At 45.5% G+C, this 20,348-nt stretch overlaps 1 protein-coding gene across 1 annotated transcript in view; it reads left to right on the top strand.

Moving 5' to 3' along the window:
* LOC136577417 (scavenger receptor cysteine-rich type 1 protein M130-like) overlaps positions 1-19,477 on the top strand; it is a 334,056-nt gene extending 314,579 nt beyond the window's left edge. The window contains exons 10-12 of the mRNA XM_066577312.1: positions 11,551-11,604; positions 13,048-13,362; positions 19,392-19,477. Coding sequence (XP_066433409.1) covers positions 11,551-11,604; positions 13,048-13,362; positions 19,392-19,477 — 455 coding nt within the window. The remainder of the gene's footprint in view (positions 1-11,550; positions 11,605-13,047; positions 13,363-19,391) is intronic.
* Positions 19,478-20,348: the final 871 nt, after the last annotated feature.

Raw genomic sequence — 20,348 nt, 5'->3', positions numbered from 1 at the left:
TTGACCCCATTGTGGCTTAATAGTGGGACCTGGGAGCCTCAGATGCAGCCATACATGCTGCCCCTGCCCATCCCTATCCATTTCTGGGGTGTTTCCATGACTTTCTGATGTTTTCTGGTGTTTGACAAGTCATCATCTATGCGGAGCAACGGTACCATACAAAAGTGCTCGAGTCAATCTTTGACTTCAATGGTGTTCGTTACTCGAAACGAGCTCTCGAGTATTTCAAAAAGTTCGACTCGAGCAACAAGCACCTGTGCATTTTGGTGCTCTCTCATTTCTATTTCTGATGTCTTGCAAACCCCTGGCTGCTCTACACTGATAGTTTTCTGCGTTTTAGAGGATGCGTTGCAAGGGTAATCCAAAACCAATCTTGGAGACTGTCAAAATTTATGAGCACCCAGTTGCCAACATTTAAAGTTATCCCTTTAACTTTTACCAGTTTTAGCGGTGTTCAGCTTGTATTCGTACGTTTTTGGGCCCGCAGATACAAACTCTGTGATGTATGTATCATCGGAAATCTTGCTGGTCAGTTCACCCAAGTAATTGCCTAACTGCGGATTCCACTCACCTTCCCGATGTAAAAAATCACAGAATCTGTGTTGTGGTGAAGACAGTATCCCTGCAGTCTGCTCAACAGCAAGTATAGCTCTAGTCGAGTGTAGGCTGTTGTAAAACATGCTACATAGATGGTGTTTTTGTTAACCATGTTGTGCTCTTTTGTGTATTTGCACATGATGTTGGCTGTTTCATAATCAATAAAATTCTGGGCCTGTGCAGAGCATCCCACATCTACTATTCTCTGTGTGCAGTGAATTACCCATAGTTCTCAACACTACAGGGTGGGTTAAATTTTTCAGGGCCTGTGCAGAGCATCTCACATCTACCAGTCTCTGTGTGCAGTGAATCAGCTGTAATTCTTATTGCTATAGAGACTGGTAGATTTGAGATGCTCTTCACAGGCCCAGAAAAAAATTTAACCCACTCTATAGTGATGAGAATTGTGGCTAATTGACAATACACTGAGAATGGTAGGTGTGAGATGCTTTGCCCAGGCCCAGAGAAATTTAACCCACTCGGTGTGCGGTGAATTAGCTGTAGTTCTTATCGCTATAGAGTGGGATAATTTTTTCTGGCTCTGTGCAGAGCACTCACATCTACCATTCTCCATGTGCGGGGAATTATCCACAGTTTACATTACTGTAGAGTAGGTTAATTTTGTCTGGGCCTGTGCAGAGCATCTCACATCTACCAGTCTCTGTGTGCAGTGAATCAGCTATAATTCTTATCGCTATAGAGACTGGTAGATTTGAAATGCTCTGCACAGGCCCAGAAAAAAATTTGACCCTCTCTATAGTGATGAGAATTGTGGCTAATTGACAACACACTGAGAAAGGTAGGTGTGAGATGCTCTGCCCAGGCCCAGAGAAATTTAACCCACCCTATAATGTTGAGAACTGTGGCTAATTCACTGCACATGGAGAATGGTAGATGTGAGTTTTCTGCACAGGACCAGAAAAAATTTACCCACTCGGTGTGCGGGGAATTAGCTGTAGTTCTTATCGCTATAGAGTGGGTTAATTTCTTCTGGCCGTGTGCAGAGCACTCACATCTACCATTCTCCATGTGCGGTGAATTAGCCAAAGTTCTCATCAATATAGAGTGGGTTAAATTTCTCTGAGCCTGTGCAGAGCATCTCACATCTACCATTCTCTGTGTGCGGTGAATTAGCCACAGTTCTCATCACTATAGAGTGGGTTAATTTTGTCTGGGCCTGTGCAGAGCATCTCACATCTACCAGTCTCTGTGTGGGGTGAATTAGCTGTAATTCTTATCGCTATAAAGACTGGTAGATATGAGTTGCTCTGCACAGGCCCAGAAAAATTTAACCCACTCTAGAGCGATGAGAACTATGGCTAATTCACCGCACACAGAGAATGATGTATGTGAGATGCTCTGCACAGGCCCAGAAAAGTTTAACCCACTCTATAGTGATGAGAACTACGGCTAATTCACCGCACACTGATACTGGTAGATGTGAGATGCTCTGCAAGGCCCAGAAAAATTTAACCCACTCTGCAGTAAATTACCCGTAGTTCTCATCACTATAGAGTGGGTTGATTTTTTCTGGTCCTGTGCAGAGCACTAACATCTACCATTCTCCATGTGCGGGGAATTAGCCACAGTTCTCACCACTGTTGAGTTGGTTAAATTTCTCTGGGCCTGTGCAGAGCATCTCACATCTACCAATCCCTGTGTGTGGTCAATTAGCCACAATTCTCATCACTATAGAGAGGGTTAAATTTTTTCCTGGCCTGTGAAGAGAATTTCACATCTACTATTCTCTGTGTGCAGTGAATTACCCATAGTTCTCATCACTTTAAAGTCGGTTACATTTTTCTGGGCCTGTGAAGAGCATCTCACATCTACCATTCTCTGTGTGCGGTGAATTACCCATAGTTCTCAACACTATAGGGTGGGTTACATTTTTCTGGGCCTGTGCAGAGCATCTCACATCTACCAGTCTCTGTGTGCAGTGAATCAGCTATAATTCTTATCGCTATAGAGACTGGTAGATGTGAAATGCTCTGCACAGGCCCAGAAAAACATTTAACCCACTCTATAGTGATGAGAATTGTGGCTAATTGACAACACACTGAGAAAGGTAGGTGTGAGATGCTCTGCCCAGGCCCAGAGAAATTTAACCCACTCGGTGTGCGGTGAATTAGCTGTAGTTCTTATCGCTATAGAGTGGGTTAATTTTTTCTGGCCCTGTGCAGAGCACTCACATCTACCATTCTCCATGTGCGGTGAATTAGCCAAAGTTCTCATCAATATAGAGTGGGTTACATTTCTCTGAGCCTGTGCAGAGCATCTCACATCTACCATTGCCTGTGTGTGGTCAATTAGCCGCAATTCTCATCACTATAGAGAGGGTTACATTTTTTCCTGGCCTATGCAGAGCATTTCACATCTACTATCCTCTGTGTGCAGTGAATTACCCGTAGTTCTCATGACTTTAGAGTCGGTTAAATTTTTCTGGGCCTCTGCAGAGCATCTCACATCTACCATTCTCTGTGTGCGGTGAATTAGCTACAGTTCTCATTACTATAGAGTGGCTTAATTTTGTCTTCACCTGTGCAGAGCATCTCACATCTACCAGTCTCTCTGTGCGGTGAATTAGCTATAGTTATTATCGCTATAGAATGGGTTAATTTTGTCTGTACCTGTGCAGAGCATCTCACATCTACCATTTTCTGTGTGCGGTGAATTAGCCACAGTTCTCATCGCTATAGAATGGGTTAAATTTCTCTGGGCCTGTGCAGAGCATCTCACATCTACCATTCTCTGTGTGCGGTGAATTAGCCACTGTTCTCATCACTATAGAGTGGGTTATTTTTTTTCTGGGCCTGTGCAGAGCATCTCACATCTACCAGTCTCTATAGCGATAAGAATTACAGCTAATTCACTGCACACAGAGACTGGTAGATGTGAGATGCTCTGCACAAGCCCAGAAAAAATTAACCCACTCTATAGCGATAAGAACTACAGCTATTTCACCGCAGACAGGGTGGTTTTTTTTTTGGTCCTGTGCAGAAAACTCACATCTACCATTCTCCATGTGCGGTGAATTAGCCACAGTTCTCAACACTATAGAGTGGGTTAAATTTCTCTGGGCCTGGGCAAAGCATCTCACACCTAGCATTCTCAATGTGTTGTCAATTAGCCACAATTCTCATCACTATAGAGTGGGCTAATTTTTTTCTGGCCCTGTGCAGAACATCCCACATGTACTATTTTCTGTGTGCGGTTTATTGCACGTAGTTCTCATCACTATAGAGTGGGTTAAATTTTTCTTGGCCTGTGCAGAGCATCTCACATCATTTTCTGTGTGCGGTGAATTAGCCGTAGTTTTCTTCACTATGGAGTGGGTTAATTTTGTCTGTGCAGAGCATCTCACATCTACCATTCTCTGTGTATGGTGAATTAGCTGTAGTTCTTATCACTTTAGAGTGGGTTAACTTTTTCTGGCCCTGTGCAGGGCACCCACATCTACCAGCCTCCGTGTACGGTGAATTAGCCACAGTTCTCATCACTATAGAGTGGGTTAAATTTCTCTGGGCGTGTGCAGAGCATCTCAAATCTACCATTTTCTGTGTGTGGTCAATTAGCCACAGTTCTCATCACTATAGAGTGGGTTAATTTTGTCTGGGCCTGTGCAGAGCATCTCACATCTACCAGTCTCTGTGTGCAGTCAATTAGCCACAGTTCTCATCGCTATAGAATGGGTTACATTTTTTCTGGGCCTGTGCAGAGCATCTCACATCTACCATTCTCTGTGTGCGGTGAATTAGCCACAGTTCTCATCACTTTAGAGTGGGTTAATTTTGTCTTGGCCCGTGCAGAGCATCTCACATCTACCAGTCTCTGTGTGCGGTGAATTAGCTACAGTTTTCATCACTATAGAATGGGTTAATGTTGTCTGGACCTGTGCAGAGCATCTCACATCAACCATTTTCTGTGTGCGGTGAATTAGCCACAGTTCTCATCACTTTAGAGTGGGTTAATTTTGTCTGGGCGTGTGCAGAGCATCTCACATCTACTATTCTCTGTTTATAGTGATGAGAACTATGGTTAATTTACTGCAAACAGGGAATAGTAGATGTGAGATGCTCTGCACAGGCCCAGAAAAATTAAACCCACTCTATAGTGATGAGAACTACGGGTAATTTACTGCAGAGTTGGTTACATTTTTCTGGGCCTGTGCAGAGCATCTCACATACATTATTCTCTGTGTGCATTGAATTAGCCGTAGTTCTCATCACTATATAGTGGGTTAATTTTGTCTGGGTCTGTGCAGAGCATCTCACATCTACCATTTTCTGTGTGCGGTGAATTAGCCACAGTTCTCATCACTATAGAGTGGGTTAATTTTGTCTTGGCCTGTGCAGAGCATCTCACATCTACAAGTCTCTGTGTGCATTGAATTACCCGTAGTTCTCATCACTATAGAGTGGGTTACATTTTTCTGGGCCTGCGCAGAGCAACTCACGTCTACCATTCTCTGTGTGCTAAGTATTGATAGGTGGCGCTCACTTGGTCAGATATCCAAAGGCACCATGGAGGCAATGAGATGATGACAAATATATGGAGAGTTATCTTGATCAGATGGATGATGATTGTGCCAAATTTATACAGGCCACTAGTGCACTGTAGAGCAGCTTGAGGAAGCTCCAATCATAAATATGGTGGAGTTGAATGCAAACAAGGAAGAAAAGAAAAAGTCCTCGGCGCTCAAAATGCTACAATGTGGCAGGAGTTGTAGTGAAGATAGCAAATGTAATGACTTACTTCACGGAGGCATCCTGGCATAGACGCCCCCAATCCCAGCAAACGTGACAAAATGCCGTCGGCAACAGCAGAAATAGTTCCACGGTTTAGTAATAGTAGACGCGTTTCAGCCATACAATAATTAGGCCTCCAACATGGATTACTGGGTGTACACCCTTCTCGACCCACGGTATAAGGAGAACCTTTCCATTCTCATTCCCGAAGAGGAAAGGAGTATGAGAGTGATGCAAAACCATAGGGCCCTGGTGGAAAAACTGATGCTAAAGTTCCCATCTGACAGCGCTAGTGGTAGAAGGCGTAGTTTAGAGGGCCAACTAGCAGGGGACGCGTGGGGATCAGGCAGCATGTCCAGTGCAGGTAGTGGTAACACTCTCCAAGGCCTTTGCCAGTTTTATGGCTCCCCAGCCAGACTGTCACCACTCCCCAGTCAAGGCTGAGTCGGAGAGAGCACTGTAAAAAGATGGTGGGGGAGTACATAGCCGATCATACCACGGCCCTGCATGATCCCTTTGCTCCATATGACTATTGGGTGTCAAAGCTGGACACGTGGCATGAACTTGCGCTGCACACCCTGGAGGTGCTGGCCTGGCCTGCTACTAGCGTGTTATCAGAGAGGGTGTTTAGTGCTGCTGGGGTGATCATCACGGATAAGCGTACACACCTGTCAACTGACAGCGCCAACATGCTTACAGTCATTAGGATGGACAAAGGCTGGATTTCCCAAGACTTCTATTCTCCACCGGTGGAAAGCAGCAGAACATAAAGATTGTTTTAGCTGCAACAGGAAATCCATGCATCCTCTATCACCCCCAAAAAGGTGAGACGTACCTTTGTCTATCCCTCTCGGATCTTACTCCTCCTACTCCTAAAACAGAATGTCATCAATGCCAATTTTTCTGCGGGCCAAAAGGCTCTGTTAAAACCAATTTTTTCTGAGGGCTGCCTCCAGGCTTTGTTACAAATTAAGCAACAACGAGCTCTATCTTTAAAAAATGTTTATGGGTTTCACCTGCTCTCAGGGTAAACAGATTTTTTCAGGTATTCGCCTATACTTTTGGTACACCAATTTTTACGGGGTTCGCCTATACTCTCGGTACACCAATGTTTCAGGGATTTGCCTATACTGTGGGTACACCAATGTTTCAGGGGTTCGCCTATACTCTTGGTACACAAAAAGTTTCAGGGGTTTGCCTATACTCTTGGTACACAAATGTTTTAGGGCTTCGCCTAAACTCTTGGTACACCAGTGTTTCAGAGGTTTGCCTAGATAGTCTTGGTACACAAATGTTTCAGGGGTTTGCCTAAACTGTGGGTGCACAAGGGTTTCCCAGTGCAGTGTTCAGCTATCTGACACATACACAGAAAGAATTGTGTAGGTACAGAGGGGATTCCCACTGCAGTGTTTAGCTATTTGACACATACACAGAATGAATTGTGTGGGTACACACGGGTTTGCCATAGCAATGTAACTGACGGCACATTGGGTCACACAAGGTGGAGGCTGGGACCGATTTAATGAGACGTTCACAGCAGTACTAGCATCCGAGTTCGCTTTATGCCCACCATTGCTGAGGGTGTGCACAAAGGCCGAGGTCCTGGGGGGATGCAACTGTGCCAGATATGGCCAGTGGAATTTCTTTGTGGTTCATCCAGTCTTTGGAGCGATGAAAGGAACTGTCAGTGACGGCACATTGGGTCACACAAGATACTGGATTGGAGCGTTCACAGGCAGCATAACTGATTTATTGAGACTTTCACAAGGTCACTGTATACCTGTGGTGGCTACTTTTGCGACACCTCCTGCTTCAAACCAATCTTTGGTGTTAGTATGCGCTGCTGCATTGTGGAGATGTGTAGAAGTACTGGCATCTGAGTCCCCTTTATGCCCAAGTTTGCAGCTCCTGACAATTTTGTGATGGAGGTGGCACATTAATTTATCATCAATTCTCATCAGCATTGTGGGCTATCGCCCCCACACTTTCAAAGAGGGTCACTGCCTGGCCCTACCAACCCTCTGCAGTGTGTGTCTCCGGTTCCTCCTCATCCAAGATGCACTTAAACATAGACATGAGGGTAGTGTGGCTATCAAGCCAGCGTGTGGCCTGAGGGCAGCTAAACGCTGCGCAGGGAAAATTTTGTGTGCGCTGTGGAAGCAGGCTTGTGCGGGGGATTGGACAGCAATGTCAGCATGTAACCCAGGAGAAGAGGCTGTGATGTCACCCACAGATGGTGATTGTCCTTCATTGCACCTAGTGTGATGCTTAGCTAAGATGTGCCAGTGCGTGTCCCTTGCGGCTTATGGTCTGTCCTAAGTAAATTGTTAGGGGAGTGACCGCCAGGCTCTTGCCCCCAATTTGGCTTAATAGTGCAACCTGGGAGCTTCAGATGCACCCATACATGCAGCCTCTGCTGCTCCCTATCAGTTTCTGTGGTTTTTCTGTGACTTTCTGATGTTTTCAGGTGATTCACACAACCTCCCCTATGCGCAGCATGGGTCACCCTCAAAAATGCTCGTCTCCCATTGACTTCAATGGGGTTCGTTACTTGAAACGAGCTCTTGAGCATTATGAAAAGTTTGACTCGATCATCAAGCACCCGAGCATTTTGGTGCTTGCTCATCTGTATTTATTAATTATCCTATAGTTACGCTTTTCAAGCAAGTGGATATCACGCTGGGAGATCGGCATATCTTGCAATCGGATAATCTATATAGCTATAGAGCATACATCAAAACTATTATAAATTACAGTTCTCAAACCTTGGCTTTGTAATTTATAGCTTAATTGTTCTACAAAGACACAGCTGTATAAAAGGACCCATGATGGAGGCAATTCGGGCTTCACAAAAAGAGCTCAGGCCATGCACCGTTCTAAATCTGTAGAGCTTGTGAGCCAATTTATTGGGACATGTTTAATTAACCAAAATGCATAATGAAAGGAATAGATGTTAAGATCAAACTGACCAGAAATAAAGGTACTTTTTGTTTGATATCTGCAGAGCAGGAAAATGTTAAAGTTCAGATCACACAGGCCTGTCTCTATATAAAGAGGTTGCTGGTGTCCCCGGCCATCAATATAGGCCACAGCCAGACCCTTCTATCGTCTTTGGCTAAATACACTCTTGATGAAGCCTGCTTAAAAGCATACAGCATACCTGCGAGAACGATAATTACCAACCATGAAAATATGTTTCTGGGACAGATTCAGAAAACAGTAATATTAGAGTTTGTCGATAATGAAGCCTTTAGTGGTAGGTAAAAGAAAAATCTGCTATGTTTCCATTACTACAATGTGAATCATACCGCTTTGTATCTAAATGGTCAGCAGATCCCTGCCAGGCCTTTTCAACCTAATTTTGAGGCTGAATTAGCTATTAGAGAGTACATGGCTCTTGTGCATATATCCGGAAAACAAAAATCAGGTAATAGATTATCCATTGATGGTGAAGAGTTCATGAACGAATACACTTTTGTTTCTTTTGATATTTCTCCCGATAAAGAAGCAGGAACACACTCCTCCCTCATTAAAACAGGGAACCTGCACGCTGAAATAAGATTTAGCTCACCGACACCACATACTGTAAGTATGATAGTATACGCTATTCCCACTATTCTAGAAATAAACCACAGAAGAGAAGTCCTGTATGATTACAACTAATTATGAACACGCTACAGCTTTTACATTTTTTTAAATCAGATCCTTATACCAAATGTCTATTTGTGTGTGTATTTCCATGACATTTCTTAGCAACCTATAATGTACATAAAACCAGCAGCGTACATAGTAAACACTGAATATTGCAGCCAGCGAGGACGTCATTCAGTGTTAATAGTGCTATGTAATGAGAGAGCCATCTTTTCCGACAGCTGCAATTAGCGCTGACCAGCGAAAACTTTCCTTCAGCATTTGTAGACTTTTTAAAAAGAAGATGTCACACATACACATATCAGAATAATCAACTAAAAGATGTAGATAGCGCGTTCTGTGGACATTATTGCGTTTTTACATTATATTGCATGGCTCGCAGATTATCTTGTTAGTGCATTTTACGCCTCTTTACAGATGATTTTAAAATAAATTATTTCCTAGTGCACCATATTATTAACAAGAGATTCCCTGAGCCCCAGCGCCGATGCCCAAGGTCATGTATTTATAGCATGACATGCCAGGTTCTGCAATAGCTGATAGGAGGGTAACTACTTGCTGACCCGCACAGCCTCTAATTAACATTTCATTTAGCCCTAAATAGACCTTTTCATGTTTAATCGCTTATAGCTGTGTAATCATTGCTAGACATGTCTGCCATATTTTTTACCGTATGTGTGATCTCTATACTACTATAATAAGTCTTAATGTTCTTGTACAATAAACAAGGTAGGAGCTGTATATACTTGGACTTGAAGGTACATGACTTAATGTCAGGCTATAAATAAAGCCTTATACTCATAATACAATTTACGGGGAGGGCTACATAAATCCTATATGGGCTGGGGATACATTTTACTAGGTCTCTGAGGTGTATAAACTCCATGCCATGGTTATAAATATAAATAAAACTTCAGAATCCTAATACGATGTCTGGAACACAGGCCGGGGTCAAAAGGACAGGGGGCATGGTCATCATGCTCGTTTCAGGTAGTCACACTATCAAAGGGGTCAAAAGGTAAGAGGGGGTAAAGAAAGAGGTTTTGGCAGCATATACAGGTGCTAAGCATAAACAGACTTTTTTGCAGATGGGAAGAGACTCCATGCCACAGACTTTAGATGGTAAATCAACTCAACTCTTGATTTGCAGGGAGAGAATCGGTTGAGACTTGAAGTGACGACACAGTTTACATTATATTCACTTGACGTAGATGAACACTTGGAATTACACTTCCCAACAGTGACTACTTCTTAACTTTTCTCAGGGGTTGACTTTTTACACTTTGCTTTTACTTACAGCTTTTCTCCCTTGTTTTAACTAGTGCCTTGAATATCACTCGCTGACTTGCTTTCCTTTTCCTTCTTTTTCTGTCTTTATCTCTCTCCTTCCTCTTCTGTCCTTGCTAACAATTCTTGTACTTTAGTACTCACACTGGCTTTGGAGTAAAAAATAGTTCCCTTTCTCGTACATGGTCTCTATCTCTGGCTGCCTTCTTTCAGCTATATCCAGGACTAGACTCACTAACCCTGCCCACTCTTCACCTTTTATACCTTATAACTCAACCAGTCCTAAACTAGAGGAATCTGACTATCCAATCCCTGTATTAGCGAGGAGTGACTGACAGATGTGAGAGCAGGTTAAGGTGCATTCTGCCTATTCATGCAGGGGTAGGTTATAGGAACACATCTAAATAACACCTTTAAAGTCATATACACACAATTTCACTTATTGAAAGATATAGATATATATGCATATTTTCTATAAGGTGATTATAGCAGATATGTGGGACCCCAACTCTGGGGTGCTACAGAGGTAATAGGTAAGCCTTGCTATGGAGCCAGTCCCGTATTGGCATATGTTCTGGAAACCAGAAGTGTGTGGCCAGAGGTTCACTGTGTTCCATCAGATGGATATGTGATGTGTTCCAGCAGATGTATTGTCTAGTGCTGCTGATAGCAGATAACAAATGCCAGTGTCTTCCAAGGAGTGAAGTAATAAAAAATTAGAAGTCCCATTCATTTATAACTCGCTCTGGGATAGGAGGGCACATTGGATTAGAGGATGATGCTAAAAAATGCTAAAAAGGGGGGGGGGGGGTTAATTGTATTCTAAATAAAAACAGCATATCCATTACATATATAGATATGTATTAAAGCTTATAAAATTACACAATTACAATATGGTCAGATTGTAGGCATGTTACTGTATACCTGCTGGAAGAAATGTGTTCCAGACATTGGAGTGATGAAGAATTGTATTCAGGCTTTATTGCTCATCTACAAGCTAGAGGTAGATCCTATAGGGCTTTACTTTTCACCTTCATTCTCAGAGATTCAGTTATCACAATATTAACTCTTGAACTGTCATAATGGAAATCCATGTTTCATCAGGACCCTCCTTCATTTTATCATTTTCTAACTTTTGATTTATTGAATATTTTTGACTTATTGTTCTTCCTTTTTTCATTCTTGACATTTCTCATTAAATCTGGATATTACTCATCTTAAGTTCTTATATATAACATATTTCATTATTTCTGTCTATAATATTAAGGTGAGGGAAATAGAAAATCTATTCAGAGCCTCCCAACAACCGGGTCTTCCTCAGGTTAGTACCAATGTATTATTGACTAATCATTCACATCATACAAGCTCATCAATAGTATATCAGAACAGAGAATATTCACTCCAGGTCATTTACTTTCAGCCCTATTAACTTTTTGTTTTGAAATTAACTTTAGAGGAAAGGATTCAATAGTGTCATAGACAAGAGATAAGTAATGGATAGCTTGTATTTATGTCTTTCTGAAAAAGTGTTGAATTGGTTAGAATCTAAAGCAATTAGTTAGTAATTGATACTTAATATAATTTCCTCATTATTCTTGTTCAGGACTTTAAATGATAATTAAAGAGTTCTTCTGGTTTTGAAATACCATATTATATAGGTAGTGGGAAGAAGCTGTCCCCTTTTAGGATCTCCATCACTTACACAAAGTACATTGGGATTACAAAGGGCCTTTTTCTCTAAAGGACTAAGTATATCCATATGTTATATGAATAGCCCATTGAGCTTAAAGGGGTTGTCCCGCGCCGAAACGGGTTTTTTTTTTTTTTTAAACCCCCCCCCCCGTTCGGCGCGAGACAACCCCGCTGCAGGGGTTAAAAAAACAACCCGCACAGCGCTTACCTGAATCCCGGCGGTCCGGCGTCTTCATACTCACCTGCTGAAGATGGCCGCCGGGATCCTCTGTCTCCATGGACCGCAGGGCTTCTGTGCGGTCCATTGCCGATTCCAGCCTCCTGATTGGCTGGAATCGGCACGTGACGGGGCGGAGCTACACGGAGCTACACGGAGCCCCATTCAGAAAAGAAGAAGACCCGGACTGCGCAAGCGCGGCTAATTTGGCCATCGGAGGGCGAAAATTAGTCGGCACCATGGAGACGAGGACGCCAGCAACGGAGCAGGTAAGTATAAAACTTTTTATAACTTCTGTATGGCTCATAATTAATGCACAATGTACATTACAAAGTGCATTATTATGGCCATGCAGAAGTGTATAGACCCACTTGCTGCCTCGGGACAACCCCTTTAATGTGTAATTCTTTATTTCCTGCATGGTGTCGCTGCTGAGAAATTGAACAATTTCTATCAAATTATCTAATAAATTATAGATAATAAATGGGATATATTATAGGAATAGGAAATCTTGGGAGTTTATTCTCTTAAATCTCCCTGTATAAATATGCCCAATGCTTAAAGGGTCTGAAGTGAGACAAACATTAGACATCTTCCATCCACTAGAATCTTTTTAAAGTTCTTACTGTATGTGTTGGGTGCAAATTAATGTTAAATGCTGGTGCATTACAGCAATTATGAGCAGGTCCAGTCTGCCTGGAGGGCCTTCTAGGACAAGTGCTGATAAAGCATTCGAGAATATTTCTTCTATTTTATAGCTTTACTGAATTTTATGATGAGGTGGACTCTTTATATACAAAGCCTATTTACCTTTATAATATCCTATTATTTTACTTGCATCCTTTATAATGCTAGATAATGACAGGATTCGTCTCACTGGAGTAGAAAACAACTGCTCAGGAAGAGTTGAAGTGTTCTTCCAGGGAGAATGGGGAACAGTCTGTGACGATGATTGGGATATCAAGGATGCAGAAGTTGTCTGTCGACAGATAGGATGCAGCTCCGCTGTGAATGCCACTACAGAAGCGATGTATGGAAAAGGAGCAGGTCCCATATGGCTGAGTGAGGTGCAATGTAAAGGATATGAGCGAGCTCTACAGGATTGCTGGGCTAAACGCTGGAATAAAAGTGATTGTCTCCATAAGGAAGATGCAGGAGTTATATGTCTTGGTATGGGCAAGTCTTAATATCTCTAAATGTATCATGTTATTATCAAACTCTTTGATTTATACTTCATAACCTGTCATCAATACATTATAGATCAATAAGTAAAGGGATTTAGTAGGTATCATGGATCGGCATTAGAGATGAGCGAGCGTACTCGTCTCAGCTTGATGCTCGTTCGAGCATTAGGGTACTCGAGATGCTCGTTACTCGAGACGAGCACCACGCGGTGTTCGAGTCACTTCCATTTTCTTCCCAGAAAAGTTTGCGCCGTTTTCTGGCCAATAGAAACACAGGGAAGGCATTACAACTTCCTCCTGTGACATTCCAGCCCTATCCCACCCCCCTGCAGTGAGTGGCTGGGGAGATCAGGTGACACCCGAGTATATAAACTGGGGCCGGCCGCGGCTCGCCACAGATGCACGCTGAGAGACATTAGGGAAAGTGCCATCCTGCTGTAGCTGCTATAGGGAGAGTGTTAGGCTGTTATCTTCGTCTTCAAGAACCCCAACGGTCCTCCTTAGAGCCACATCTGACCGTGTGCATTACTGTTGAGGCTGCTTTTAGCAGTTTTGCACATTTTTTTTTTGTATATCGGGCGTGCAGACCATAGCGTCCTCAGTCTGCAGTCATTTTACTGAGTATAGGGGCAGTACTGCTGAGGCAGGGACAGTGGTACAGGGAAAGAGATATACTGGCTATATAGGCAGTGGGCTTTTTCAAAAAAAATTGGAAAAAAAAATCTTTGGGCTGCCTGTGACCATGTTCAGTTTACTGCGTGTCTGCTGGGGGTAGTAGTCGCTCACTATTACCCAGCTAGGTGTTACTGCTGCCTTGCGCACAATTTTTTCTGGCTACACTGTGCTTTCAATAACCACAGTCATCCTCCAACAGGGAAATCCATATACAGGCTATATAGGCAGTGGGCTTTTTCCCAAAAATTTGAAAAAAATACTATATTTGGGCTGCCTGTGACTGTCTTCAGTTTACTGCGTGTCTGCTGGGGGTAGTAGTCGCTCATTATTACCCAGCCAAGCCTGTGACCGTGTACAGTTTACTGCGTGTCTGCTGGGGGTAGTAGTCGCTCATTATTACCCAGCTAAGCGTTACAGCAGGCTTGCGCATAATTGTTTCCTGGCTCTGCTGTGTCCGTTACATGTTCCCCGTCATCCCGCCAGAGGGAAAGAGTATACATATATACGCTGCATACGGTGTCTGTCTGGTTTTTCACCTCACCATTTAAAAAAATTGAAGCAAAATACTTAAGTCCTACCACTGGCCTTTGGCCACTTGACTGGTTCTTCGCTGTGAATTCCAGTAGCTCAGTCAAACGCACCTAGGTCTGACTACAGGCTTGCGCATAATTGTTTCCTGGCTCTGCTGTGCGTTCCGTAAGCGAAGTCAGCCTCCAACCACAGGCCAATAAGCGGCACATTTAATTACAGCGTTCTGTTTCTGCTCTACTCGTAATACATCGTGCTGAGGGGTAGGGGTAGGCCTAGAGGACGTGGACGCGGGCGAGGACGCGGAGGCCCAAGTCAGGGTGTGGGCACAGGCCGAGCTCCTGGTCCAGGTGTATCGCAGCCGACTGCTGCGGGATTAGGAGAGAGGCAAGTTTCTGGGGTCCCCAGATTCATCTTACAATTAATGGGTCCACGCGGTAGACCTTTATTAGAAAATGAGCAGTGTGAGCAGGTCCTGTCGTGGATGGCAGAAAGTGCATCCAGCAAACTATCCACCGTCACCACCCAGTCTTCTACGCCGTCCACTGCTGCATCCCTGAATCCTCTCGCTGCTGCTCCTCCCTTCTCCCAGCCTCCTCCCTCCCAGCAAATGACACATTCAGAAGAGCAGGCAGGCTCCCAGGAACTGTTCTCGGGTCCCGGCCTTGAGTGCGAAAAAATGGATCCTCTATCACCTGAGGAGTTTCTCATGACCGATGCCCAATCTTTGGAAAGTTCCCGGGATCCGGGTGAGGAGACTGGGGACTTCCGGCAACTGTCTCAAGAGCTTTCAGTGGGCGAGGAGGACGATGACGATGAGACACAGTTGTCTATCAGTGAGGTAGTAGTAAGGGCATTAAGTCCGAGGGAGGAGCGCACAGAGGATTCGGAGGAAGAGCAGCTGGACGATGAGGTGACTGACCCCACCTGGTTTGCTAAGCCTACTGAGGACAGGTTTTCAGAGGGGGAGGCAAGTGCAGCAGCAGGGCAGGTTGGAAGAGGCAGTGCGGTGGCCAGGGGTAGAGGCAGGGCCAGACCGAATAATCCACCAACTGTTTCCCAAAGCGCCCCCTCGCGCCATGCCACCCTGCAGAGGCCGAGGTGCTCAAAGGTCTGGCAGTTTTTCACTGAGAGTGCATACGACCGACGAACTGTGGTGTGCAAGGTTTGTGGCGCCAAGATCAGCCGGGAAGCCACCACCACCAGCATGCGCAGGCATATGATGGCCAAGCAACCCACAAGGTGGGACGAAGGCCGTTCACCGCCTCCGGTTTGCACCACTGCCTCTCCCCCTGTGCCCCAACCTGCCACTGAGATCCAACCCCCCTCTCAGGACACAGGCACGACAGTCTCCTGGCCTGCACGCTCATCTCCGCTGTCCTCGGCCCCATCCAGCAATGTCTCTCAGCGCAGCGTCCAGCCGTCGCTAGCGCAACTGTTTGAGCGCGAGCGCAAGTACGCTCAAGCGTTAAATGTGCACATAGCCAAATTGTTCAGCCTGGAGATGCTGCCGTATAGGCTTGTGGAAACGCAGGCTTTCAAAAACATGATGGCGGCGGTAGCCCCGCGCTTCCCAGTCGCCACTACTTTTCCCGATGTGCCGTCCCAGCCCTGCATGACCACGTCTCCCGCAACGTTGTACGCGCCCTCACCAAAGCGGTTACAGGCAAGGTCCACTTAACAACGGACAACGGACACGTGGACAAGCACAGGTGGGCAGGGCCACTATATCTCCCTCACGGCACATTGCGGGCCCCAGCTCGGTGCTGGTATCTGCGGCGGTGTATGCTTCCTCCACTAAACCACCCTCCTCCTCCTTCTCCTGCGCAACCTCTGTCTCGCAATCAAGATGTGTCAGCAGCAGCACGTCGCCAGCAGTCGGTGTCGCGCGGCGTAGCAGCACAGCGGTGGGCAAGCGTCAGCAGGCCGTGCTGAATCTACTCAGCTTAGGAGAGAAGAGGCACACGGCCCACGAACTGCTGCAGGGTCTGACAGAGCAGACCGACCGCTGGCTTTCGCCGCTGAGCCTCCAACCGGGCATGATCGTGTGTGACAACAGCCGTAACCTGGTGGCGGCTCTGCAGCTCGGCAGCCTCACGCACGTGCCATGCCTGGCCCACGTCTTTAATTTGGTGGTTCAGTGGTTTCTGAAAAGCTACCCACGCTTGTCAGACCTACTCGGAAAGGTGAGCCGGGTCAGCGCACATTTCCGCAAGTCCAGCACGGACGCTGCCACCCTGCGGACCCTGCAACATCGGTTTAATCTGCCAGTGCACCGACTGCTGTGCAACGTGCCCACACGGTGGAACTCTACGCTCCACATGTTGGCCAGGCTCTATGAGCAGCGTAGAGCTATAGTGGAATACCAACTCCAATATGGGCGACGTAGTGGGAGTCAGCCTCCTCAATTCTTTACAGAAGAGTGGGCCTGGTTGGCAAACATCTGCCAGGTCCTTGGAAACTTGGAGGAGTCTACCCAGATGGTGAGCGGCGATGCTGCAATCATTAGCGTCACTATTCCTCTGCTATGCCTCTTGAGAAGTTCCCTGCAAAGCATAAAGGCAGACACTTTGCGCTCAGAAACGGAGGCGGGGGAAGACAGTATGTCGCTGGATAGTCAGAGCACCCTCATGTCTATATCTCAGCGCGTTGAGGAGGTGGAAGGGGAGGAGCCTGAGGAGGAGCAGGGGGAAGAGACAGCCGGGCCCACTGCTGAGGGTACCCATGCTGCTTGCCTGTCTTCCTTTCAGCGTGTATGGCCTGAGGAGGAGGAGGATCCTGAAAGTGATCTTCCTAGTGAAGACAGCCATGTGTTGCGTACAGGTACCCTGGCACACATGGCTGACTTCATGTTAGGATGCCTTTCTCGTGACCCTCACGTTAGACGCATTCTGGCCACTACGGATTACTGCTCGACACACAGTATAAGGAGAACCTTTCCACTCTCATACCCGAAGAGGAAAGGGGCTCGAGAGTGATGCAATACCACAGGACCCTGGCGGACAAACTGATGGTAAAATTCCCATCCGACAGCGCTAGTGGCAGAAGGCGCAGTTCCGAGGGCCAGGTAGCAGGGGAGGTGCGGAGATCAGGCAGCATGTACAGCGCAGGCAGGGGAACACTCTCCAAGGCCTTTGCCAGCTTTATGGCTCCCCAGCAAGACTGTGTCACCGCTCCCAAGTCAAGGCTGAGTCGGCAGGAGCACTGTAAAAGGATGGTGAGGGAATACGTAGCTGATCACACGACCATCCTCCGTGATGCCTCTGCTCCGTACAACTACTGGGTGTCGAAGCTGGACACGTGGCCTGAACTCGCGCTGTATGCCCTGGAGGTGCTTACTTGTCCTGCAGCTAGCGTCTTGTCAGAGAGGGTGTTTAGTGCGGCTGGGGGAATCATCACGGATAAGCGTACCCGCCTGTCAACTGACAGTGCCGACAGGCTTACACTCATAAAGATGAACAAAGCCTGGATTTCCCCAGACTTCTCTTCTTCACCAGCGGTACCTAAACAATACGTAGGCTGCACCCGCGGATGGAAGCATCGTTCTCTATCACCATCAAAAACGGGGACCTTTTAGCTTCATCAATCTGTGTATTATATTCATCCTCCTCCTCCTGCTCCTCCTCCTGAAACCTCACGTAATCACGCCGAACGGCCAATTTTTCTTAGGCCCACAAGGCTCAGTCATATTACTTTTGTAAACAATGTTTATATGTTTTAATTCTCATTAAAGCGTTGAAACTTGCACCTGAACCAACTTTTTTTTTTACTGGGCTGCCTCCAGGCCTAGTTACAAATTAAGCCATAGTAACCAAAGCGATTAATAGGTTTCACCTGCCCTCTTGATTGGGCATGGGCAATTTTTCTGAGATACATTAGTACTGTTGGTACACCAATTTTTTTGGGCCCTCGCCTACAGTGTAATCCTAGTCATTTTTATGGGCTTCGCCTGCACTCATGGTACAGCAAGGTGTGTGGGGTTGGCCTACACTTTTGCTACATAAATGTAACTGGGGCCTTGTCTACACTGCAACTACTGAAATGTGAAAGAGACTGTTATCTCCCTAAACAGCTGCAACGGGAATGTTACTGTGGCCTGTCTTGACTGCTACTATTACTGAAATGGAACTAATACTGTGTTCCCCCTATACTGCTGCTAGTGATATGTTACTGGGGCCTGTCCAGACTGCTACTACTACTCAAATGGAACTAATACTGTGCTCCCCCTATACTGCTGCTAGTGATATGTTACTGGAGCCTGTCTTGACTGCTACTATTACTGAAATGGGCGGTTGGGCAGCATGTTACTCAGGAGAAGTGGCAGCGGAGTGTCATGCAGGCAGTGATTGTGCTTTGTTGGAGGTTTTTCAGAAGTAAAAATTGTTGGGAGGGGGGGCACTCTTGCCGCTATTGTGGCTTAATAGTAGGACCTGGGAACTTGAGATGCAGCCCAACATGTAGCCCCTCGCCTGCCCTATCCGTTTCTGTGTCGTTCCTATCATTTTCTTGAATTTCCCAGATTTTCACAAATGAAAACCTTAGCGGAGCATAGGTCCCATACAAAAATGCTCGGGTCGCCCATTGATTTCAATGGGGTTCGTTACTCGAAACGAACCCTCGAGCATTGCGGGAAGTTCGACTCGAGTAATGAACACCCGAGCATTTTGGTGTTCGCTCATCTCTAATCGGCATCTGTAGGTATACAAATAATATAATATGATAGATCTGGTTATATATTACACAACAAATGAATCTGCTGAATCGGAAATGTATTTGTACTTTGACCATTACTTCTGATTCTGTCACTTGTAGGTCCTGAGAACAATATTACTCCTACTGCCCTGACCACAACGCCAGGTAACATAATAAAGAGACATTGGCTAAGATATAATAAGTGATACCAACTCTTATGGCACAAAACTGACTGATTACAATATATGAATGACTGTCTATAACACATATCTATAAAACATAGAATAACCCAGTCTCATAAGAATATTGACTATAATAAGACAAATTGATACCAGAGAACATGATGCATGGCTATCTTATGTACTAAACCTGGATACAGATTATAACGATTAACCCCTTAACGACGGCCCCATCGGGAGTCTACATCCTCAGAAAGTGGGCTTTAATCCTAAAGGACGTAGTTTTATGCGTCCTCTTAGGATTAATGCCCACTTTCCTGACGTCACGCGCATGCGCAGAAGCCCGGGAGCCCCCAGAAAATTTAACATCTTCTGGCTCCCGGCTCCTGAAGGTAGCCGGGAACCAGGAGGTGTTACCGGGGACCACTATCCATTGGATAGCGGCGATCGCGAAAAAGTTAAAAAAGTTTTTTAAAAAGTGTCAGTTTCACCTCCCCTCATGGATCGGATCCATGAGGGGAGGTGAAAATACTCACCTAAGTCCTCCCCGATGTCCCGAAGTCCCCGTCTGCGCATGCGCGCCCGATGTCAATCATCGGGCGCGTGCACAGAGGGGCTCGAGCCCCGGGAAATTTAAAATCCCTCTGCTCCTGTCTGCCATGTGTAGCCAGGAGCAGAGAGATTATACCGGGGACATGATCCCTGTTTTCCAATGGATAGCAGTGATCATGTAAAGTAAAAAAAAGTATAAAAAGTGAAAAAAAAAAGTTTAAAAAAGTTTAAAAAAAGTTTAAAAAGCTTGCGTTTCATCTCCCCCCACGGATCATATCCGTGAGGGAGGATGTAATGACGTACCTAAGGCCCGCGGATTTATCCGCGGACCTTACCCCAGCTTCTG

This window comes from Eleutherodactylus coqui, chromosome 8, assembly GCF_035609145.1.
Source record: "Eleutherodactylus coqui strain aEleCoq1 chromosome 8, aEleCoq1.hap1, whole genome shotgun sequence".
Classification (NCBI taxonomy): Eukaryota; Metazoa; Chordata; class Amphibia; order Anura; family Eleutherodactylidae; genus Eleutherodactylus; species Eleutherodactylus coqui.
This window is presented reverse-complemented; position numbering and strand designations above follow the sequence as displayed.